The sequence below is a fragment of the Equus caballus genome, chromosome 14 (genome assembly GCF_041296265.1).
Source record: "Equus caballus isolate H_3958 breed thoroughbred chromosome 14, TB-T2T, whole genome shotgun sequence".
Lineage (NCBI taxonomy): Eukaryota > Metazoa > Chordata > Mammalia > Perissodactyla > Equidae > Equus > Equus caballus.
The window spans coordinates 56,971,833-56,991,424 of NC_091697.1; the positions used below are offsets into that span (position 1 = coordinate 56,971,833).

At 53.8% G+C, this 19,592-nt stretch overlaps 1 protein-coding gene across 28 annotated transcripts in view; it reads right to left on the minus strand.

Annotated features, from left to right (window-relative positions):
* Nucleotides 1–6,723: 6,723 nt before the first annotated feature.
* JADE2 (jade family PHD finger 2) overlaps nt 6,724–19,592 on the minus strand; it is a 51,808-nt gene continuing 38,939 nt past the window's right edge. For 14 of the 28 annotated variants that reach the window (XM_070234308.1, XM_070234300.1, XM_070234295.1 and 11 more), the window contains 4 exons: nt 15,832–15,949; nt 14,514–14,750; nt 13,058–13,186; nt 6,724–11,449 (listed from right to left, as the gene is read on the minus strand). In XM_070234308.1, coding sequence (XP_070090409.1) covers nt 10,641–11,449; nt 13,058–13,186; nt 14,514–14,750; nt 15,832–15,949 — 1,293 coding nt within the window. In that variant the 3' untranslated portion in view covers nt 6,724–10,640. The remainder of the gene's footprint in view (nt 11,450–13,057; nt 13,187–14,513; nt 14,751–15,831; nt 15,950–19,592) is intronic. The other 14 variants (XM_014730673.3, XM_014730674.3, XM_070234304.1 and 11 more) reach the window with 2 other exon arrangements.

Below are 19,592 nucleotides of genomic sequence, written 5' to 3' on the forward strand. Positions count from 1 at the left end.
GGGGGGGATTTTCGCTCACCAAATAGCCCAAGGGCTGCTCAGTGTACACTGGATTGGACTTGATCTCTGTGGCTCCCTGGCTCAGGAGGACCTGGGAATAGGAATGTCAAGTTTCAAGGAGGCAATTACATGCAGTTGAATTTTTTTTTTCTTGAGGAAGATTAGCCCTGAGCTAACATCTGCTGCCGATCTTCCTCTTTTTTTTTTGTATGTGAGCTGCCACCACATCATGGCCACTAACAGAAGAATGGTGTAGGTCACCACCTGGAAACTGAACCCGGGCCGCCAAAGCGGAGTGTGCCAAACTTAAACACTGGCCACCAGAGCTGGCCCTAGGTTGTCTTTTAAATGACAGGCTCTCTGTCACTAGAATTCAGAGGCTCTCTTAGAGAAGGTTGGGCAAGATGAGTTTTCACGCCCCCCATCCCCGAACCCTGAGGTCCTATCACCCTGAGGTCCTATGCAGCTCCTCAGATGAGGGCTGAGCAGGAAGCAGGATTGATGGTGCAGGTTGGTGCCAGTCCCGTCCTCTTTCTTGACCAGAAGAAAGTGCTCCTGGAGGGGAGAGGGCTCCCTAAGTTTTGAGTATCCCCTCTGATTCCTGATGCCTCTACAGGGCACACTGCTCCCCCTTTGACATTGGCCCATTTGTGAGTCTCTCACTGAATGAGGCAGCTATCAGGCCCGCCCACGGGCCCTTCTTCGCAGGCCTCCCAGGCTTCCCTCAGTAAGCTAACGGGCAGGAATATTACAGTTGGCATGTGGGCAGCAAGGCTTCGTATACCAAGCGCCTGTCACCAGAATGAGGCAGTCACCAGAGCCCCAAAATAGCGGTTCAGAATATCCACAGGTGCAGGTTTATTTTGCTGAGTCACTTTTCTCCCTTGGCTTCTCCTGCAAACCCTGGCTGCTCTTCTGAGTTTCACATTGATTACAACATTCAGTCTCTAGCAATGGATCCTTTCTTCTTTGCAAAAAGGGGTGGGGGTAAGGAGACAGGAGCAACGGCCTATTTATCTCCCTCCAGGCTCTTGGGGTACAAGGTTTCAGGTGTACAGGATGGCCACCAAAGAAACCCGGAATGCTGGGAAGGTGGGTGTTTCTCAGGCCCAGGCAGCTGACTGTCACAGGCATTGCATGAGCTGCAATGACAACCAGCTGTTTACAACCCATCCCTACCCCAGCCCTACCAGGGGGAGCTGCACGTAGCCAGTCCTCACCCTGACCCCAGAGTACCGTCGTCCTGGCTGGGCATGGCGAGGTCCATGAGAACTTGTAAACAACGGGGCTTTACCGGCTCAGATTCCAGAAAGTGAGTTAGGAAACAAAGGGCTCTGGCTCCTGCCTCTGGTCTGCAAGCGTTAGAGCATTCTTTGCCTAAACCTCCACCTCGCCCGCTCCTCTAACACCTTCAGTGGCTCCTCATTTTGCCCACTTCACATCCATGCCCACTTTGCACCTCTCAGCCACCCCACCTGGCCGGCCCGGCAGGAACTCTCGTCCTCATATAACAAATGAGGAACCTGAGGCCCAGAAAGGGACAGAATATAATTCCATAATTCTCCGTTACCTAAAGGACCACAAGATTCCATTTCTAGTCACTTTCTCCTTCATGGCGCATTCATGGATGAATTCTCTGGACCCGAGTGGCCACGTGTAGCTAATGTTATCTGAGGACGGAGGGAGAATAAGGGGGATCACCCACTGAACACAAACCCCTACACCCGGGGCAAACCCACCCTAGAATTGCCAGTACCCAGAACACAGAAGCCCCCAGTCCTGCCAGCAAGGCCTAGGCTCCACTCCCAAGCCTGGAGGACGGGTGCCTCGCCTTCCTTCAGTGCCTCCAGGCTCTGCTCCATGTTTAACCCTGTTGCTGTCCCAACCAGACTTGGTGTCTCACCCCATGATCAGACCCACGGCTAATGCTATGCTCCCACTGCCCCCCTCACCTGTTGACAGGTGAATTGGCAGCTACGGCGGCATTCTGATTATGTGAAGGCCCCACACTGAGTGGGTAAAGCTTTGTCCTTCTCTCACTCTGCCCAAGTCCAGTCTGGAGGTTTACCTAGCCCCATCTGCCAGCTGGCCCCGCCTCACCCAGCAGGCCTTGAATTAAAGGGCCCTGGCAGGCTCTCACTTGACCCTCACTGACCACATCCTCTGACCATGGACCCTCCCCAGGACCTGGATTTTCGAGATCACAGTATCTCTAACCTCTTCTCCCGTTGTACAGATGGGGAAACTGAGGTACGTCAAGTCAGTGGCAAAGAGAAGACTAGGACCTTGGTCTCCTCGCTCCTGGGTCAGCCATATTTCCCTACAACACGGTGCAAAAAACTTAGGGGGTGCCATTAACAATAATAAAAAGAAGCCTTGAGTTTGAGTTTGATTTGGGAGACCTAGGGGAGTCATGGGTGCCCCAGGAAAGGCAGAGGGCCAATGTGAATCCTTTCATCTTTTTATGTCTTAGAATGGCTTCTTTTTGCTTAACATTATGTTTGTTGTTGCAACAAAGCAGTTGTACATTTTTGAATGTAGCAGGGGTTCCTCCTGTATTCTTTTTTTTTTAATTGTAGCAAAAAAACACATAACGTAAAATTCACCCTCCCAACAGTTTCCAAGTGTACAGTATGATATTGTCATCCATGTGCACACTGCTGTGCACCAGATCCCCAGAACCCCCATGCTGCCTCTGTACCCACTGAACAGCTCCCACCTCCTCAGCCCCCAGCCCCTGGCAACCACCCCTCCACTTCCTGTTTCTATGAGTTTGACTACTTTAGATACCTCATCTAAGCAGAATCGTGCAACATATATCTTTTTGTGACTGCTCATTTCACTCAGCATAATGTGTCAAAGGCTCACCCACGTTGTAGCATATGTCAGAATTTCCTTCCTTTTCAAGACTAAGTAATATTCCATTGTATGCATTTATCACATTTTCTTTATCCATTCATCTATTGATGGACATCTGGGTCACTTTCACCTCTTAGCTAGAGTGACTAGTGCTGCAACCAATGCTAATTCTTTAGATGCTCACCTGAATCAGCAAATGAATGCTCTTTGAGCCTCAAAGAGCCCCACGACATTTGGAGTTTTGTTCAGCCTTGGATTGGAACACGGGATGCAACTCGCATGGTTGGAAAGGGGCTGCTGCAAAGGAAGACAGGTGCAAGGCCGGGGTCTAATATCCTGGTCACTGGCTGGAGCCCCCTTTCCATTGCTCTTACACTGCAAGGGTGAGCATTTTGGGGTTGTGGGGACAGTCTTGGATCTGCTCCAGTTTATGCACAATAGTAAATCACTTGTCAGCACCAACCCTTTGCCTGGGACACAGCGCTGCATGGTGGAGGACACGAGGCCTCCCACGAGGGTTGCCAGGTAAAACACAGGATGTGATATTTGGAACACACTTACACTAGAGAATTATTTGTTGTTTGTCTGAAATTCTAATTTCACTATGTGTCCTGTATTTTTATTTGCTCAATCTGGTAACCCTATCTCCTAATACACTGAAGGTGTTCCACATGAGCCAGCACCAGGGCCTCTGCATCCCAACCCAGGTTCCCTCAGGATGGTTGGTGAGGATGCTTCTGACCTCCAGGCCTGGCCTGGAGCCCTGGGTGTCAAGCACCACCTTGCTCCTTAAGCCACTCAGTTGACTGAGCCCTCATCCTTTCCTCTCTCCCTTTGACTCTTGGCAGTGAGTCTGCCTGAAGCCCAAAAGGCTGCCCTAAAATCCATATTTTATGATCTCTTCTTTTATCAGGCAACCCCTAAATGGTGATCCTGAAGCCTCATATCCTTCTGCCTCAGTCTCTTACCAGGGGATGAAGAGTGGGCGGCTGGGGCAGACACACGCAGGGGCAGCTGGGGACCTGGCCTTCATGGTGAGAAGGAGTTGGCCCTTGTGGATGGGTTTGGCCAGGTGAGGCTGAAGCATGGGAGTCTCCTGTGAAGGGGAGGTTAGCTGTGCCACTTTGAGCTGGGTCTATGGTACCTCTATGTCCAGAAATCTTCATTTCCAAGAAAATGGGCCTTTGCTGCCTCCTCTGGCAGCTCTGCGCACAGACAGAGGTGCGATAAGAGGGACCACCGAGGCCAGCTCTGGGAGCGTGGAGTGCTCCCTCTCCAAACCACTGTTGACTTCCTTTCTTTCTTTGGCAGAAGGCAGGGCCTGGGTCTCCTTGGCCTACTCACCCCACCCAAGGTGGGCACACAGCAGGCCTCAGCCAATGCCTTTTTCTCCCAGGAGCCCTCTTGCCCCTTAACTGAACTGGCTCCCTGTTCCTGAAGGCTGATAGAGAAGATCCTTCTCTGCGCTAGCTGGCAAAGGGCCGTGGAGAGGGAGGCACTGGTGTGTAGCGGACGACGGGGACTGGAGTTCTGAGACTGGGGAGTGCAGGGTTGGCCTTGGCCCTGAGGGCCTCGGGCCTTGGAGCTGGAGGCATCTGGGCTGGGGCCCAGCAGGCAGCAGATGGCGCCCCAGACCCTACCTTGCTGGAATTTAGTGAGAACAATGGACGTTCAGGGCAGGCCAAGGAGCTCTTTCCTCTCCCCACCCCCACGAGCCTTACACCCATTTGCAGCACAGTCTCAGTGCGTAATTGCACATTGCTTTGGAATTTCTGATTAAAGTTTGTTTCCCATACTGGCCTGGTCTCTCCATAGGGCCATGTGGTCATCATAGTGTCCCCAGGGCCCAGCAGCAGGTGCTCGGTGAGAGATGAATCAATGCAGGCGTGACTGAAGGGTGGATGAGTGGACATTCCCTCCACTGGGAGAGAACTGGCCCTCCAATGAGGGAGCTGCGACCAGGTCAGCCCACACTCCTCCTGTTCTCAGGGGCGGGGACAGCAGAGGTGGGACAGGGGCGCGAAGGCCTAGGAGCACTGATCAGCTGGGAGACCCCTGCCCTAGAGCAGCCAGGTGGACTTACACCAAACCGGTGCAGAGAGGGAGCCCAGAGAAACTTGGGCTGAATGAGGGGCCAGGCCTGCTCCTCAGCCCCCTGCCTTCTCCTGGGAAGGAGGTCAGGGAGGGGTTCCTCATGGCTGTCTGTCCCTCACTCCACACAAGCATAGGTCAATCCAAGGCAACTCAGAGGACAGCTGACAGTCTCTAGGGCTGCACTGCCCAATTGAGTAGCTACTAACCACAGGGCTATTGAGCTTGAAATGAGGCTGTTCCGAATTGAGATACGCTGTAAGTGTAAAACATACACTGGATTGCAAAGACTTAATACAAAAAAAGAACAAAAAGTTTCATTAATAGTTATTTTATATTAATTACATGTTTGATCATATTTTGGATATAATTGGTTACATTAAAATACATTAAAATTCATTTTACTTGTTTCTTTTTACTTTTTTAAGTGTGGTTCCTAGAATTGCATGTGTGGCTTGTGTTGTATCTCTATTGAATGCTGCTGCTTCAGACCCACAGGTGCTTTGACCTCTCCGGTCCCACATTTATCAGCTGGGTCAGCTTTTGGGGGTGGGCCTTGCAGCGCGGGACCCTGCAACACTCTTCTGGACCGCTGGGGCTAAGTGGGCCTGGTGTTGGGCTGGCAGCGGGAGGAGGAGGCTGGGGTGCTGAGCCCAGGGCAGCTGGCCCAGAGCCGACAGCCCCAAGCCACAGGTAGGTGGGCTGGCCACCCAGGAGCCCCCAGGTCTATTTCTGACACCTTCTGCATTGTGGAGTCACAGAACCCTGGATCTGGAAGCGTCCTTGGGGACCTACCGTCTATCACACCGCTGAGAAAATGGGCAATTCTCTGCGGTAAACAACTGTCAGGGCCCCAGGAGCTAGATTCCTTGAGTCCCAACTCTACCCCTTTCCACACAGCCTCCTCCTGGACTCTCAGAGGATCAAGACCCTCCATGCATAGCTTGATCCATCTTGGCATGTGCCAAGCCAACCACCAAGAATGGTCGGTGTCCCTTCCTTCCATCCAGTCCCCTTGGACAAGCAACAGTTTATTCTTCAGGTTTCCACTGCCTGGAAGCTCAAGGAGGGCAGGGTCCTGGTGACACACACGGTACACAACCCAGAACATTGGCAGAGCAAGGTGCGTGGTCAATAGAGTCACTGTTGAATGAACAATGAATGAATGGTGTTACTTCCTCAGAGAAACCCTTCCTGAATGCCCCCCGTCCACAGATGAGCCCAGGCCTCCCTAACTCGCAGCTCCCTCAGCGTCTTTGCCCCTGCTAGTCTGTGAGCTGCCCCAGGGCAGTGGGGGCGGCTACATTCCCCATACCTTCCAGAGCCTGGCACAGAGCAGGTGCTCTGGAAAGAATGAATAAGAAACAAATGTGGGCAAAAATCTTCCCTGATCTAGCAACAGATGCCCGAGGTGCCTCCCAAACCTTCCCACTGTCCCAGGTAGGCGGCTCAAGGAGGTGGGAAAGTCCAGCAGTCCTGCCTTTGATGCTGAACTTCACCTCTTACCGGGTGTGGCTGTGGGTATCTCCCTCACCCACTCTGAATTCCAGGGGACGCCAACAATGGAGAGGAGCAAATGAAATCCTGCCCTTAAGCACGGCCCCTGGTGCATACTGAGTGCCCACTATGACCATCACTCTTAGACTCCTTAGGAGGTAGCAGCAGGTCCCTTGGGGCACCCAGGGAACACCTGCTATTTCACTGAGCCCACTGCTGGGTATGTATATAGGACTCCCTACCCGACTCAGTGCAACAGAGCCTCACACCAGCCAGCACAGAAAACATTGCTTTATTAACTGCGTTTGCCAACACACGAGGAGAGCAAAGGGCTCCTTGAGACACAGGCCCAGGCGGGGGCCAGTGTCTGGAAACCCCCATGAGTGAGCAGGACAGGATGGGAGTGGGAGCTACGCAGCAGGGCAACACAGAATCATGCAGGGCACGGCGGGCACTGGCCACCCCATGGCGGCCATACATTCTATTGCTCATTAAGGGTAGCGAACATGGACAATGTACAAAAAGGAGAAATAGGTCTTTGCGTTAATGAAAAATACATTTTTTCTCTACAAAGGAATCTTTTCTAATACAAGAAAATAAATATTGCAACATAAGCCAAAAATAATTTAAAATTGCTCTTTTCAATATATTTTCAGTATTTCTCTTGTATATTAACAAATGGCACATCACTTTCTTTGAAACAAAGACAGAAGGTGTCTCCTCCTGTGACATTCATATCATCCCCTCACCCCGAGCTGATGTGGAGCACAGAGTGCTGTGCATCTGAGGGACAAGGTGGCAGGAAGTGCCTTAAAGAACAACCAAAGGTCCCAGACTCCAGCCCTGGCTCTTTGGCCAATGTGGCCAGGTAGGCCAGGGGCATGGGAAGTGGCCTTCCCATGGGCCTTGCTACAGGCATCCAGACCATTCTGCAGAGGTGCAGGCATGGGCAGAGGTTGGCCACATCTGGCAGTGAGCAAGGAAATGCCAAGTCCAGCTGCTGCTAGTGTCTGTTAGAATTGGGCAGTTGATTCCGCAGGAATTGCCCCAGCAAGTCCCACAGCGTGCCCATACCCTGCACACGCAGACATACATGCACGTAGACACATGAGACGTGCCCTGGCACACCCCCCACCCGACAGTCCCACACCCATATCTGGAAACCGGGGTGGCTTCTCCAAGGAAACCAAGATCCTTACACTGAAAACGCTCACACACTGTCACAAAGTCAGAGCTCATTTAACAAAATAAACCCTTCTCCCTTTCTTTTCCTTATTTGTTTTAAAATACATTTACGATCCATAAAAATACTTTCCTTGCACATTATCCTTTCTCACTTGATGATGGGGAAGGAGGTGGAGGGCAGTCAGGATGGGGAGAATGGGGCCAACAGCCAGAATGAGTTACAGAGCAGCTTCTCCCTCCCTGAGGAGGGCCAGTGAGTGTGGACAGATGTGGTCGAGAGAAAGGTGTGCCTCAGCCTCTGGCCTGGAAAAGGGCTTCTGCCTTCTTCCCTGCTTCCCGCTTTACCCTCAGGGGTGGCAAGGCTGTCTGTCTACCCTGTAGACAGTAGGCTGGACAGAGAGTGAAGGTGCTGTGGCTAAAGGCAGAAAGGATAGCGGTGGGGACCGGCATCCTTGTCCTCCTTGCAGCCTGGCAGACATTCTAGAGGTGCACAGCTGCCTGGTAGGACAGCTCTAGGGTTTGGCCAGGGAGTGAAGCGGCCCCCACCAGCCAGCCAGACACCTGGGCTCTGTGCAGCACACGGGCTCCAGAGAAAGTCCAGTCCAAAGCAAGAGCCAACTGAGAAGAGGGTCGGAATCCAGAGGCCAACTTGAGCAGAGGCCCCCTGAAGAGTGCTGGCGGCCCCACCTGGCCCCTCTGGTCCAGACCCTGGCTAGACCCACGACACTCTCTCCCTGGTTCCCTCCCTGCTCCTGCCTCTAGGAAGCCAGACTCTGCCTCAGCATGGGTGAAGGGATAAGGGACAAGTGCTGGGTCTCCTGGACCTGAGCCATTCCTAGCACCCCCAGTTCTACCACCGGCAGAGTTTGGTTGTTCTTTAAGCTTGTCCCTTTGCTTCCTGCGAGGTCAGACTGGGCAATCCAGCACAGACGTGGTTGTGACCCGAGGTGACCCAAAGCACGGGGAAGGAGGAAGTTCTGTTCAAAGGCAGTAAACAGAGAATGGGGTTGGGACGCTGATGCTGACACTGCACTGGCCACTACTACCAAGGCGGGCAGGCAGACTAAACTCTACATGGCAGCTCATGCTGTCCCAACGCCCAGAATCCTTGAAGCCCTCTCTGAGTCCACTCCGACTGGACAGATTTGTCCGATTCTCTGAACTCAATCATATCTTTCTTTCCTGTTTTGCTAAAATTCACATGAAACTGAGTGTCGATGACAATGCCACTGTCGTACCTTGATAGTTTTGGAGTCGGGGGTGGGTGGTCAAGCTGCTACCCACCCCGCTGATTTGCACTTGTGTATCTGCGTGGGGAACCACAGGGTAAAGACTTTTGCCAGGCTGGTTTCGCTGTCAATATTCTTCCCCACTGTGAGTCTGAGTTTAGGAGAGCTCACAGGGGGCCCAGCCCAGGATCTGAAATCCAACACCGGGTTCCCAGTTCCAACAGTTCAGCAGCAGAACAGCATCCTCTTCCAAGAGCCTGGGCTCCTCTCCTTGGGTGTGTGCAATAAACATGTTTCTATACTTTGTTGCTAAAGAACTCCATTAAAAAAAAAAGTCCAAGTGACAAGTTGTCAGGTCCAGGCTGTGCTGTATTATGGTCAAAATATTCTTTGGCATCCATAGAATGATTCGATTGATTCACTGGACTTTTGCAAGGTTCTTGATGGAGAAGTTCTGGCTTTACCAGTGGCAGAAGTGACCCAGGAGTAATTCATAAAAGAAAAAAACATGTTTTCACTGAATTCCTTTTTCATTTGTTCCCTGAGCTATCACCCTGGGGCCACTCCACTGAAACTCTTCAGAGCAACTACCTGGGACCTGGGGGGGGGGAGCGGGGAAGGGGAGACGTGGCGGAGGGGAGGACGGGCACAGCTGGGAAAGGGTTAAGGCTCAGAGGGACAGAGGAACCAGGAACATCCAGCAAGACTTAAAACAGCCCCGGCAGGCCACCACCGGCCGCCCTGGGCCCCGGGATCCCACTGCTCATTGGAGGGAGGAGTTTCCAAAAGGAAAACAAGGAAGAAGCTCATCTCGTAGCAGGGCTGGGAAACTTGAAAAGGCAAACGGTCTGGCCTGGTCAGCTGGCTGGGAGTGACCAGACTTCGGCCAAGACTGGCCCCAAAGGAAGGAAGGAAGTTGGAGCCCCAGAGCGATTCTCTGCGGCGTGCGAGTCTGAGCCCCACGCCCCTGTCTGGCCACTGGCCCTCCCTTGCAGCCCTCCGCCGGCACTGGCGGCTGGCTGTTTGGGAGTCCCCTGAGTAAATGGCACAGCTCAGGAAGGATTCTGGGAACCCCTTCCCAGAGCCGCTGGGCTGGGCACTGGCAGGGGCGGAGCAGCAAGGGAGTGGAGGGTCGCGGGGTGGGCGGGCAGGCCTCAGATGATGTGGGTTGATCAGGAACGGCTGTGGTTCCCCTGGAACCGGCGGGCCCTCTGCGCCCCCTCAGTGCTTTCTCGTATAAGCTCGTTGTGCTTGTGACAGTGAGTAGACTCTGGCTGGGTATCACTTATTATACTTCCTTGGGGATCAGTGGAGTGCAGCAGGACCCCCCAAATAGACCCCAGTGGGATTTGGGGGCAAGGCGGGGCAGGCCCTGGGCTGGCCCATCTGCCATGAAATAATGCCCAAACGACAGTCTGTGTCACCCAGTGGCAGCAGGCTGGAGTCCTGAGCTCTTCCTCACCTTGCCTACATCTAGCCAGGAGCCCAGCAGTGCCACGTGGGCCAGGGCGGGGATGCTGCCGCAGCAGGGATGGTGCACAGGGCCTAGTATGGTCCTCGTGGCCAGAGCCGTGGAAGGAATCCTAATGTCCTAGGCCAGCACAGAGGAAAGACAACAGTGTGGAATTCGAAACTCTCTCTATATTAAAAATAAAACCACAACAGAGTGGCAGCCTCGAGGGTCTGAGACACTCAGCAGAGATTGGAAATGGCAGTTGTGACTAGGCTGAGGCCTCGTGGGGGGACCAGGGCAGGGCCCAGGACAGGGGCAGGGGTAACTTAGGAAGCCAGTACCCCCATGCGGACCACCTCCTCAGTCCCTGCTTCCCGGGGACCCCGCTGCACCCCGCTGTCCTCGGCCTCCACATCTGAGTCGCTCATCTCCCCATCAGAGAAGTAGCCATCAGTCTCAGTGTCAAAGTGTAGGCTGACCTTTGGCCTCTCGGCCACAGCTGAAGGCGGTCCTGTCCCAGCATCAGGCCTGGCGCCTGGTGATCTCCGGGTTCCCTTGCTCTCACGGGGCAGCCGGAGCCGGCTTGAGGGCTTGGGGCTCGCTGTAGGGCCAGGCACTTGGACATTCAAGTCGGCGGCCATTGGGGCCGCCTCGTCCGGGGTCTCGGGGGCCAGCGGTGGGGGGCTGTCAGGGGCTGCTGGGACAGGACAGTCCCCAGCTGTAGGACTGGATGGCAGGTGAGAAGGTGTTCGCCGTGGTGGTTTCCTGGCAGGTGTCCCTTGACCCCCTTTGCCGCTGCCTGCATCCTGTCCCCAGGGTTTCTTCTGGGGTTTGTCTGGAGTCGTCCGTGAACCAGGCCCGTCCTGTGGTGGTTTCTTCTTGGCAGGCAGGCGGGTGCGGCCGCGGGCCTTCCTGGCAGGGTCGCTGGGTCGCAGCGAGGGGTCCCGCATGAAGCTCAGCAGTGTCTCCTCGTCTTGCAGCAGCTCCTCTGACAGCAGCCCCGGAGCGGGATCTTCACGGTGCCCATTGTTTAGCGACCACTCGCTCATGGCCATGTTCTCTGCTGTGATCTGCACGGACTGTGCCAGCCAGCTGTTAAAGAAGGTGCCATCGATGGGGAAGGAGGTGGACAGGCCTGGCCGAGGAGAGAGGAGCAGGTGAGAGGCCAGCACGTGTGCGTCCCACCCTCTTGCAGAAAGCCCTCCCTGGCCCTCGCCAGCAGGCCACTGTGCGCCTTTCTCCCTCTTTCCCTCTGTGCTGGGCCCACTTGAGCCATCTTGTTTCATCCATTCCTCCCACCAACACCACCAAAGTGTACGGTCCACGCCATTTACCCGTCTCCCTAGGATATCCTACTCTCAGAACTGGGTTCATAATTTGTGGAGCTGAGTGCAAAGTGAAAATGCAGGCTTCCTGTTCAAAAATTATTTAGAATTTCAAGGTGGCAACAGTAGAGCATTAAACCAAGTGAGGGCCCTTTGAGACTGCAGAGGTGCAGTGCACACCCATGAAGCTGACCCTGCCCAACACCACATCCTGGGGGCGCAGAGGATGGAAGAATGGAGAAAAATGCCCTCCGGCCACTAGGGGGCGCTGGGTTGCCTCAGAGCTTCCAAAGCAGGAAACTGGGATAAGGGTGTCAAGCATGAATAGTGCAGTAGGTATATCTGGGTAGAAGGTCCCTCTAGGACATCAGGGCCAGCTCTAGCTACAGGCCCTCCCTCTTTTACTGAGGTCTTGGGAGGGGCAGCTGGTGAGACTGAGTCTCCCATTAGACACCCAAGTTGTCCCCTTCCTGAGACTGAGGGAACTAAAAGATGACCGGGGACTTTGGTGCTGGAGGGGAGGTCTAAAAGAGGTCTCCACCACAAATCCCTGAGAAGTGTTCTAGAGGAAGCACGTGGCATCCTGGGAGATAGAGCCCAAAGCTGGGGGCCTCTCAAGAACTGCTCTGGGGCTGGCCCCGTGGCTGAGTGGTTAAGTTCGCGCGCTCCGCTGCAGGCGGCCCAGTGTTTCGTTGGTTCAAATCCTGGGCACGGACATGGCACTGCTCATCAAACCACACTGAGGCAGCGTCCCACATGCCACAACTAGAAGGACCCACAATGAAGAATACACAATTATGTACCGGGGGGCTTTGGGGAGAAAAAGGAAAAAAATAAAATCTTTAAAAAAAAAAAAGAACTGCTCTGCCTAATGGGACAACAGTAAGGAGGCTAGTAAAAGCGACGATGGGCTGGGCCAGTGCCGGTGTCCACTTCTTTGGGTCTCTCTAGGTGGCTTCAGGATGGTTTGCTGGTACTGAAGAGAGGGCCCATTTAAGAAGACGCTGGCAGTGGGACAAGGATGGAGAATTCTGGCAGATCCTCAACTCCCTGCATGGGGCTGGGTTCCTAGAAGGGCCCAGATGGCCTTGAGGTCCCGTAAACGCCTCTGGGAAAATCTAGCATTCAGGACCCTAACCAGGGAAATGAGGGGCAGTTCCTGAGCTCCTGGACCCAGCCTCGAGGTCTACAAAAGGGGAATTTCTCAGGATGCCAGACCAGGCTCTTACACCCTAGTCTCCTTTATGGCTGGAAAGTATGAGCGCCTGGGCAAGGAAGGGCCTGGTTACCCTCTTGGGCCTCCCACTCTGTGCAGTGGGGGTGCTGGTGGTCCCTGTTGACCTTACATGGAGGGCTGCAAGTGGAGTGATGGTGTGAGCTTGGCTGTGTCTGCCAGGCCAGTGTGGCCACTCACTCACCCAGCTGCCCCAGGACTGAGTCCGGCCCCACTTTCACTTTTTCTTTCTTCTCAGGGCTGCCTTTTGGGCCCTCGCGCCCTTTCCTTTTCGAGTCGCTCTTCTTGCCCTTTGCTCTCCTCCCAGACCGCTCTGCATCAGGGAAAGAGACAGTGGGAGGGAGGTATTTACTCCGAGTAGCCTCACCGAGAATAAAGATCACTGCATGTTCTCCCAGGAGTCTTCCCTCACCTGGGGCCCCACCTTCCAGGTCACCTCACCATGCCTCTGTGCTCCAGGCTCAGAGCTGTGGGGGGCCTGGGATAACTGAGGCTCCAGTGAGTCAGGGGGCAGCCGGTATGGGAGAGAGGGCTAACTGCCCACTGCTGCTCTTGAGGCACTTAGGGAGGGCACAGGGCCACGAAGAAGGTGGAGGACCACCCTGTAGGACCTGGACTGCAATCTGATCTACATGGCCTACAGATCTTGGGAGAGTCCTGAGGGGTGGGAAGGTTGGTTGGAGCTGAGTGGACAGGGCAGGGCCTTGAATGCCAGGCTGAGGAGTCAGACATGAAGATAGAACACTATCAGAGGAGTCCAGAGGCTTGGGTTCCAGTCCTGACACAGTAGTCAGGCCCCTTGAATAAGTCTCCTGCCTTGGTCTCCTGGGCTGCTTTCGAGGTCAGAGAGTAGATGGGAGATTCGGGGGTGCACACCTGGCCCTCATATTCTTTCAGTCCATGACCACTTAGATCTAGGGAGCCAGAGAGAACACTGGAGTACAGGAGGGACATCTGGAAAGGGGAGGCCTAGCTACCAGGAACCTTCTCCCAGCTTCTCAGCCAGAGGCTGGAGGGCTTCCTGAATAAGGGGTTAAAAGAGGTTGAGGGTGTGACCTCATCTCCAGGAATCTTCTAGCTCTGCTGTTAACTCCTTGTGCAACTTCAGGCCAGGCCTCAGCCTCCTTATCTATAACATGGGACCAGCGTCTGGAAAGTTTGGAGGGAGCTTTCTGAGGTCCCCCACTGCCCTCAGGATAGTCTCCTTCCAAGAGCCGCAAGACCTTGCACATCTGACCCTGGCAACCCCTCAGCCTCACTTCAGACGTCTTCCTTCTATCCTGGTGGCAGCTACGCCAGCCTCCTTCCAGCTTCTCTAACAAGACAAGCTCTGGCCTCTAGGTTTCCAAATATGCTGTTTCCTTATCCTGTCCTTCACCTGGTTCAGCTCACAGCCTAAATATCACTACCACTGGGAAGCTGTCTCCAGCCCTCTGGCCAGGTGGGCCTCAGCAATATGCCTGTAGCCCGTGTTCCACCTCAGGGGTCAAGCGTCACAACACTGAAGGCATCAGCTTTGGGCAGAGGCAAACTAGCCTTCTCTCCAAATGCCCTGCCTGGAACAAAGGGCTGCCTGTTGCTGCCACTCAGGTCTGGGAGCTGTAAATGTCCCTGGACTCAATGTGGAGATACAGACCCACCAAGCTCTTGATCGTGTTTCTGGAATCCTGTGCCTGAGGGCACTGCACGTCTTGCCACTCTCTGCTGCCTCTCCTTCTGTAGCTGGATGTGTGGCCACAGCAAGATCCTAGGACGCCTGAGATGTTGTTCCAGAATCACCGTTGCCGTGAAGCCATCCCTGATATGGCTGTCATTGCACTGGCACCAACTGCAGCCCCTTGGGCACCACTTTCCTTTATCTTTCCAGATGGTGAGCTCTAAAAGGGCAGGAACCTGGTCCGTTCAGTCCGTGGCAGCATGCCCTGCAGTGTCTAGCACAGGACCCGGCACTCTGCTGATGCTCAGTTAGTGCTCATTGAAAAATTAACAGACAAGAGGGAACCCAGAAAATTCTGGCAGCCAGGAAGGTGCCATACTCTTGGGAGGGCATGGTGAACTCTGACCCCTACATGGCCATGACCTGGCCTGACCCAGCAGCTGTACTTGGCAGTGCTGGATTCTCGGGCCAGAGTGGGCAGTGATCCCAGGGTGCAAATGAGGCAGCTCGGCTCTCGGGCAGAGCTGTGCTGGCAGTGGCGGCTCCTGGCTCAAGATCTCTCTCCATCCAGCTATTTCTGCTGCAAGAATTCAACATGAGGGCACCATTTTTTGAGTTAAGCTTTGCCCTCCTTAACACGTCCGGGAAGGGCCTTGTGTCTGGAAATATGCACACAACTAACAGATGAGACCCATGTCAGAGCTTCTTCGGCCTTTGATTTCCAGATCTGTGAAATGCACGTGATGGCAAGAGAACAAGAAGAAAACCGAGAAAAAAAATGCTGGTGCAGGGCCTGAATGCCATCGGATGAGGTCAGAGACAAAGAATGCCCAGGTCCTTTTCCATCTCTGGGGCAGCTGCCTTCTTCAGGATTGACAGGCACACACACAGCACTTTAGGGAAGCCCGTCAGCTTTGGGCCCTTCCTGCCCAATACGTCTAGAGCCACTAGGACTCTGGGTTTGCACCCATCCATATGCAATTTACTCCTGAACCACTACGGCCCTGGCACTACCTGGGCGTCCCCAGTGAACCAGAAAGCTCCGTGAGAGCTGGCCTGATGCCCACATTCCAACATTCCAATCTCCAGCTCCTTGCCTACCAACATACAACTAGGGCCCTGGGAGGTCCCCATCTTGGCTTACTAACTGGACATGGAGGGTTAGGGTAGGGGGCCAGTGGCCCCTGGCCCCACACACATGCCCCCACCAGGCCCCGAAGACACATACCCTCCTTGGGCCCTAGCCCCTTGAGAGTGTGCACACTGAGAGGGGGCTGGCGGTGGGTAGGGAAGGTGCCTACCTCGACACAGATCTTGTTCAATAAGTTTCATCTGCAGGTGGAATATCTGCTCCTGGAGCTTGCAGATGGCGTGTTTCGTTCTTTCGCGCCTTGTCACCATGTAGCACAGATTTCTAACCTGAGGAAACATAAGAAAGATTTTCCACCTTACTCACGGGCAACTACCCCTGACCTCCCAGCTCTGGGGCCACTGCTGCCTGACCTGCCCAGGACATCTGGGAATCAGTTCCCAGACCCTGAGTGCATCCTCAACCCTGAGCTACAGTTCCCTGATCCAAGACACAGGCTGAGCACAGCCTTGGCCCTGTGGCCACTGGCTGAGCCAGAGTGGGCAGGGAGAGCACCTAGTTAGTTCAGACTGGTGACTCTCCCTTGTTCCTCTCGGCCTTAACTTCCTGGCCGAGTCAGCCACACTGCCCCCCTAAGGCCCTTCCAACTGGCTGCTCTCCCCTATATATGCAGTGCCCCAAGGCTGACTGGGGGCCTCATAAGGTCACCAAGTCCACCCGTCTTCCTCCTGTGCAAGGCCTCTTTCCCATGAAAGACACTCGTCAGCCACAAGCACCACAGCAAAAACCACCTCCGATCCTGCGACATGAATGGTCATGGCACATGGAGCAGAGACAACTCCAGGAGAACAGCTTCGAGCAGAGAGGCAATCCCTGACCCACCTGGGCCCAGCCTGTGGCTGACCCATGTCCACCTGCTACACTGGGACCTGAGCCAGGCCCACCCCTGCTTTGGCCTAGGCCCCCACTCCACATGGCCATGTTCGTTTAGCCAGAGACAGAAGCCATCAGGGAGAAGGGCAGGGGCCTCTCCAACTCCCGTAGGCCAGCTAGGAAGAAGAGCCTCTTAGCGCCTAGGAGACCAGTCTGCTTAGCCCACGGGACGTGGACCCACCCTGCAGCTGGTCTGGAAGCACCTAAAGGATGGGCTGTGTTGCTCCCTGTCCACCTGGCAGCTTTCCCCAGCGTGCCATCCCTCAACAGCTGCTCTCAGGGTACATCACACTTCTGGGGCCAAGACCAGGCCCTCTCCTTTGAGACATTTCCTTGTTCTGGCATCATCTTCAGCTCAGTTTGGAGCCTCCAGAGCAGGGACAGCTGGCCAGGAGCTGCTGAACTGGAATTCTGGGTCCCATGAGGGTCTTTCCAGCTGGAGCTAATACCTCTGCCTCCAGCTGGGTTTCATCTTCAAGGCTGAGTTCAGTCTTCATGTCCTTAAGCTGCCTGGGGCTGACCTGTGGGTTCCAGAGCCCCCTCCTGTTATCATGACCACCATGTCTTGTGGCCTGCAGGTAGCCAAGAACAGACCTCTTTGCTGGCACAAGTGTCCTTGTCCCCTTCCTGAGCCTAGCTGTGAAGGAGATCCCAGGTCTGCTCCAGTCTCAGGCTTCCACAGGAAGGGCTCTGCATGGGCTCTTTGCAGTACTCCAGGCAGGTCGGGGCACCTCAGCCTGGACTGTGAACACCAGGCCATCCTCGAGGCCAGCACCTCCCCAAGGGGCAGCCGCCTGGGGAAGAGAGCCCTTGCCCTGGCATATGGGCACTGTCTGACTTCCTCTCAAACCCTGGGCTTCCTCAGGACCAGGATCTCCTTCTAACCAAGCTCGTTCCACGCGTCCCTAAACACAGGCTGCGGCTCTGTGAACTCATGTTGTGTTGTGCCCTAGGCTCAGCGGTGAGCATTGCCATTGGGGTCCCTTTCTTCTGAGGGCTTGCTGCCTAGCAAGGAGACAGATGCTGACCAAGCACTGACAGGACCCAGACTTGGGGGTGGTGAGAAGGCTTCCTGGAGAAAGGGGAAGCTAGGCCAAGTGGGAGTTACTCGCCGAGGGACATAGGCTGGGGACAAGGACCCAGAGTAAGGCCAGGCAGGGGAGAGGCAAGGTGAGGCTTTGTGGCTAGAGTGTCAGGCTTTGAGGCCTGAGCCAGGCCAAGGGGAGTTGAAGAAGGATTTAGTGGGGGTGGGTTGGGGTAAAGTGTCTGTAAGTGCTGAGACCCCGGAGTCATCCATAAGGAGCCAGCTCCTCATCTGCCCCCAGGGCTGAACCCTCAGTATCCCCATCAGTCCCTCCTGGTGACGTGACTCCTCCCCATCAGCTCCCTCTACTTCCAAGTCATCCCCATCATCTTCGCCTGGACAACTAGCCATTCTGCTACCCCAGAGCAATCTCCTTGAAATGGAAATGGAAATCTTCTTAAAATGTAAATTCTCCTCCCCTTAAAACCTCCAATGGCTTCTGTACTGGGTTCAATCATTCCCCCTGCCAAAATTTATGTCTACCTGGAACCTCAGATGTAATTAGTTAAGATGAGGTCACACCAAATATGAATGAACCTAAACCCAGTGACTAGTGCCCTTATAAAAGGCCATGTGAAGATATACAGAGAGAATGCCATGTGACGACAGAGGCAGAGACTGGAGTCATGGGTCTACAAGTCAAGGAAGGCCAAGGGTTGCTGGCAACCACCAGAAGCCAGGAGAGAGTCACAGAAGACTCTCCTTCAGAGCCTCTAGAGGGAATCAACCTTGCTGACACCTTGATCTCGCACTTTTGGCCTCTAGAACCGTGAGAAAACAAATTGCTGTTGTTTAAAGGCACCGAGTTTGTAGTACTTTGTCACAGCAGCCCTAGGAAACCAATACAGCTTCCTTCCTGTCACACCTAAAAAATCAGAGTCACAGCCCAAAGCCTTGCCCAACCTGACCTCCCACTGTCACCTCACAGCCTGGGTCTCACGGTCCTCCAGGCTCAGCTGCACTGCCCTCCAGTCTCCTTCTTTCGGCCTTGGGGCCTTGGTATATACTCAACTCTTAGCCCAGAATGCTCTTCACCCCTCTCTTCCCAAGGCTGGACCTCGTCCTTTAAGTCCTGGCTCAAATGTCATCTCCAAAGGCCTTCCTTGTCCACTGCATCTAAGCAGCCCAGCATTTTCTCCCTGCATCCTGGTCTGTTTCCTTACTGGCAGTCACATGGCCTAGCACACATGGGGACAGTGGGGAATTCCACCGCTCTTTGGAGGCCTCAGAACAAATCAGTCAATATATGCAACCTGAAAACAGATCAGTCAAGGTCAAGCTTTTAAAAATTTTCTCAAACATGCTATTCTGGAGTTTACTCCACCCTTAAAGGCAACCTGTAAAGATGAGGTGGGGTTCAGAGTTGCAGAGATCTCCCCTAAAGAACCAAGAGTCATTCTTAACTACTTCCTATTAAAATATAGATGTAGTTATTTTTGTCTTCCATCTGAAACTCTAGAGCAAGGTTTCTCAAGGCAAGCCCAAAGGAATTACTGGCATCAAGATCCCTCAAGTGGCTGGTGAAAAACACAGATTCCCAGACTTGGGAGAATATGAAACTCTCTGGGGGTGGGGCTCTTAAACATACATTTTATATAGCACTGTGGCATCTGAGAACCGCTGTCCTCAGCCAGGGGCCTCTAAAGAGAGCTGCACAGGCTACTGAGCCAGAGTTTATCACGGTATAGGAAGAAATATTAGAACTTCCACTGGTATACTTTTTGATCACATTAGAAATTCTGATCACGTTTGTTTCACATCATATGGTGTTAGATATGAACGAGATATCAAAAATACAATATACTGCAAGTAAATGCTCAGGCTTTTTTCCTAATAAGGGTACACTACACAATCAGTACTATCCGGAGATTCCTGATATAGCATATAGAAATGCTTCCTTCTGTGAGAATCCCAGTGATGCCAACATTCTTTGGCTGGTACATTGGTCACACGGT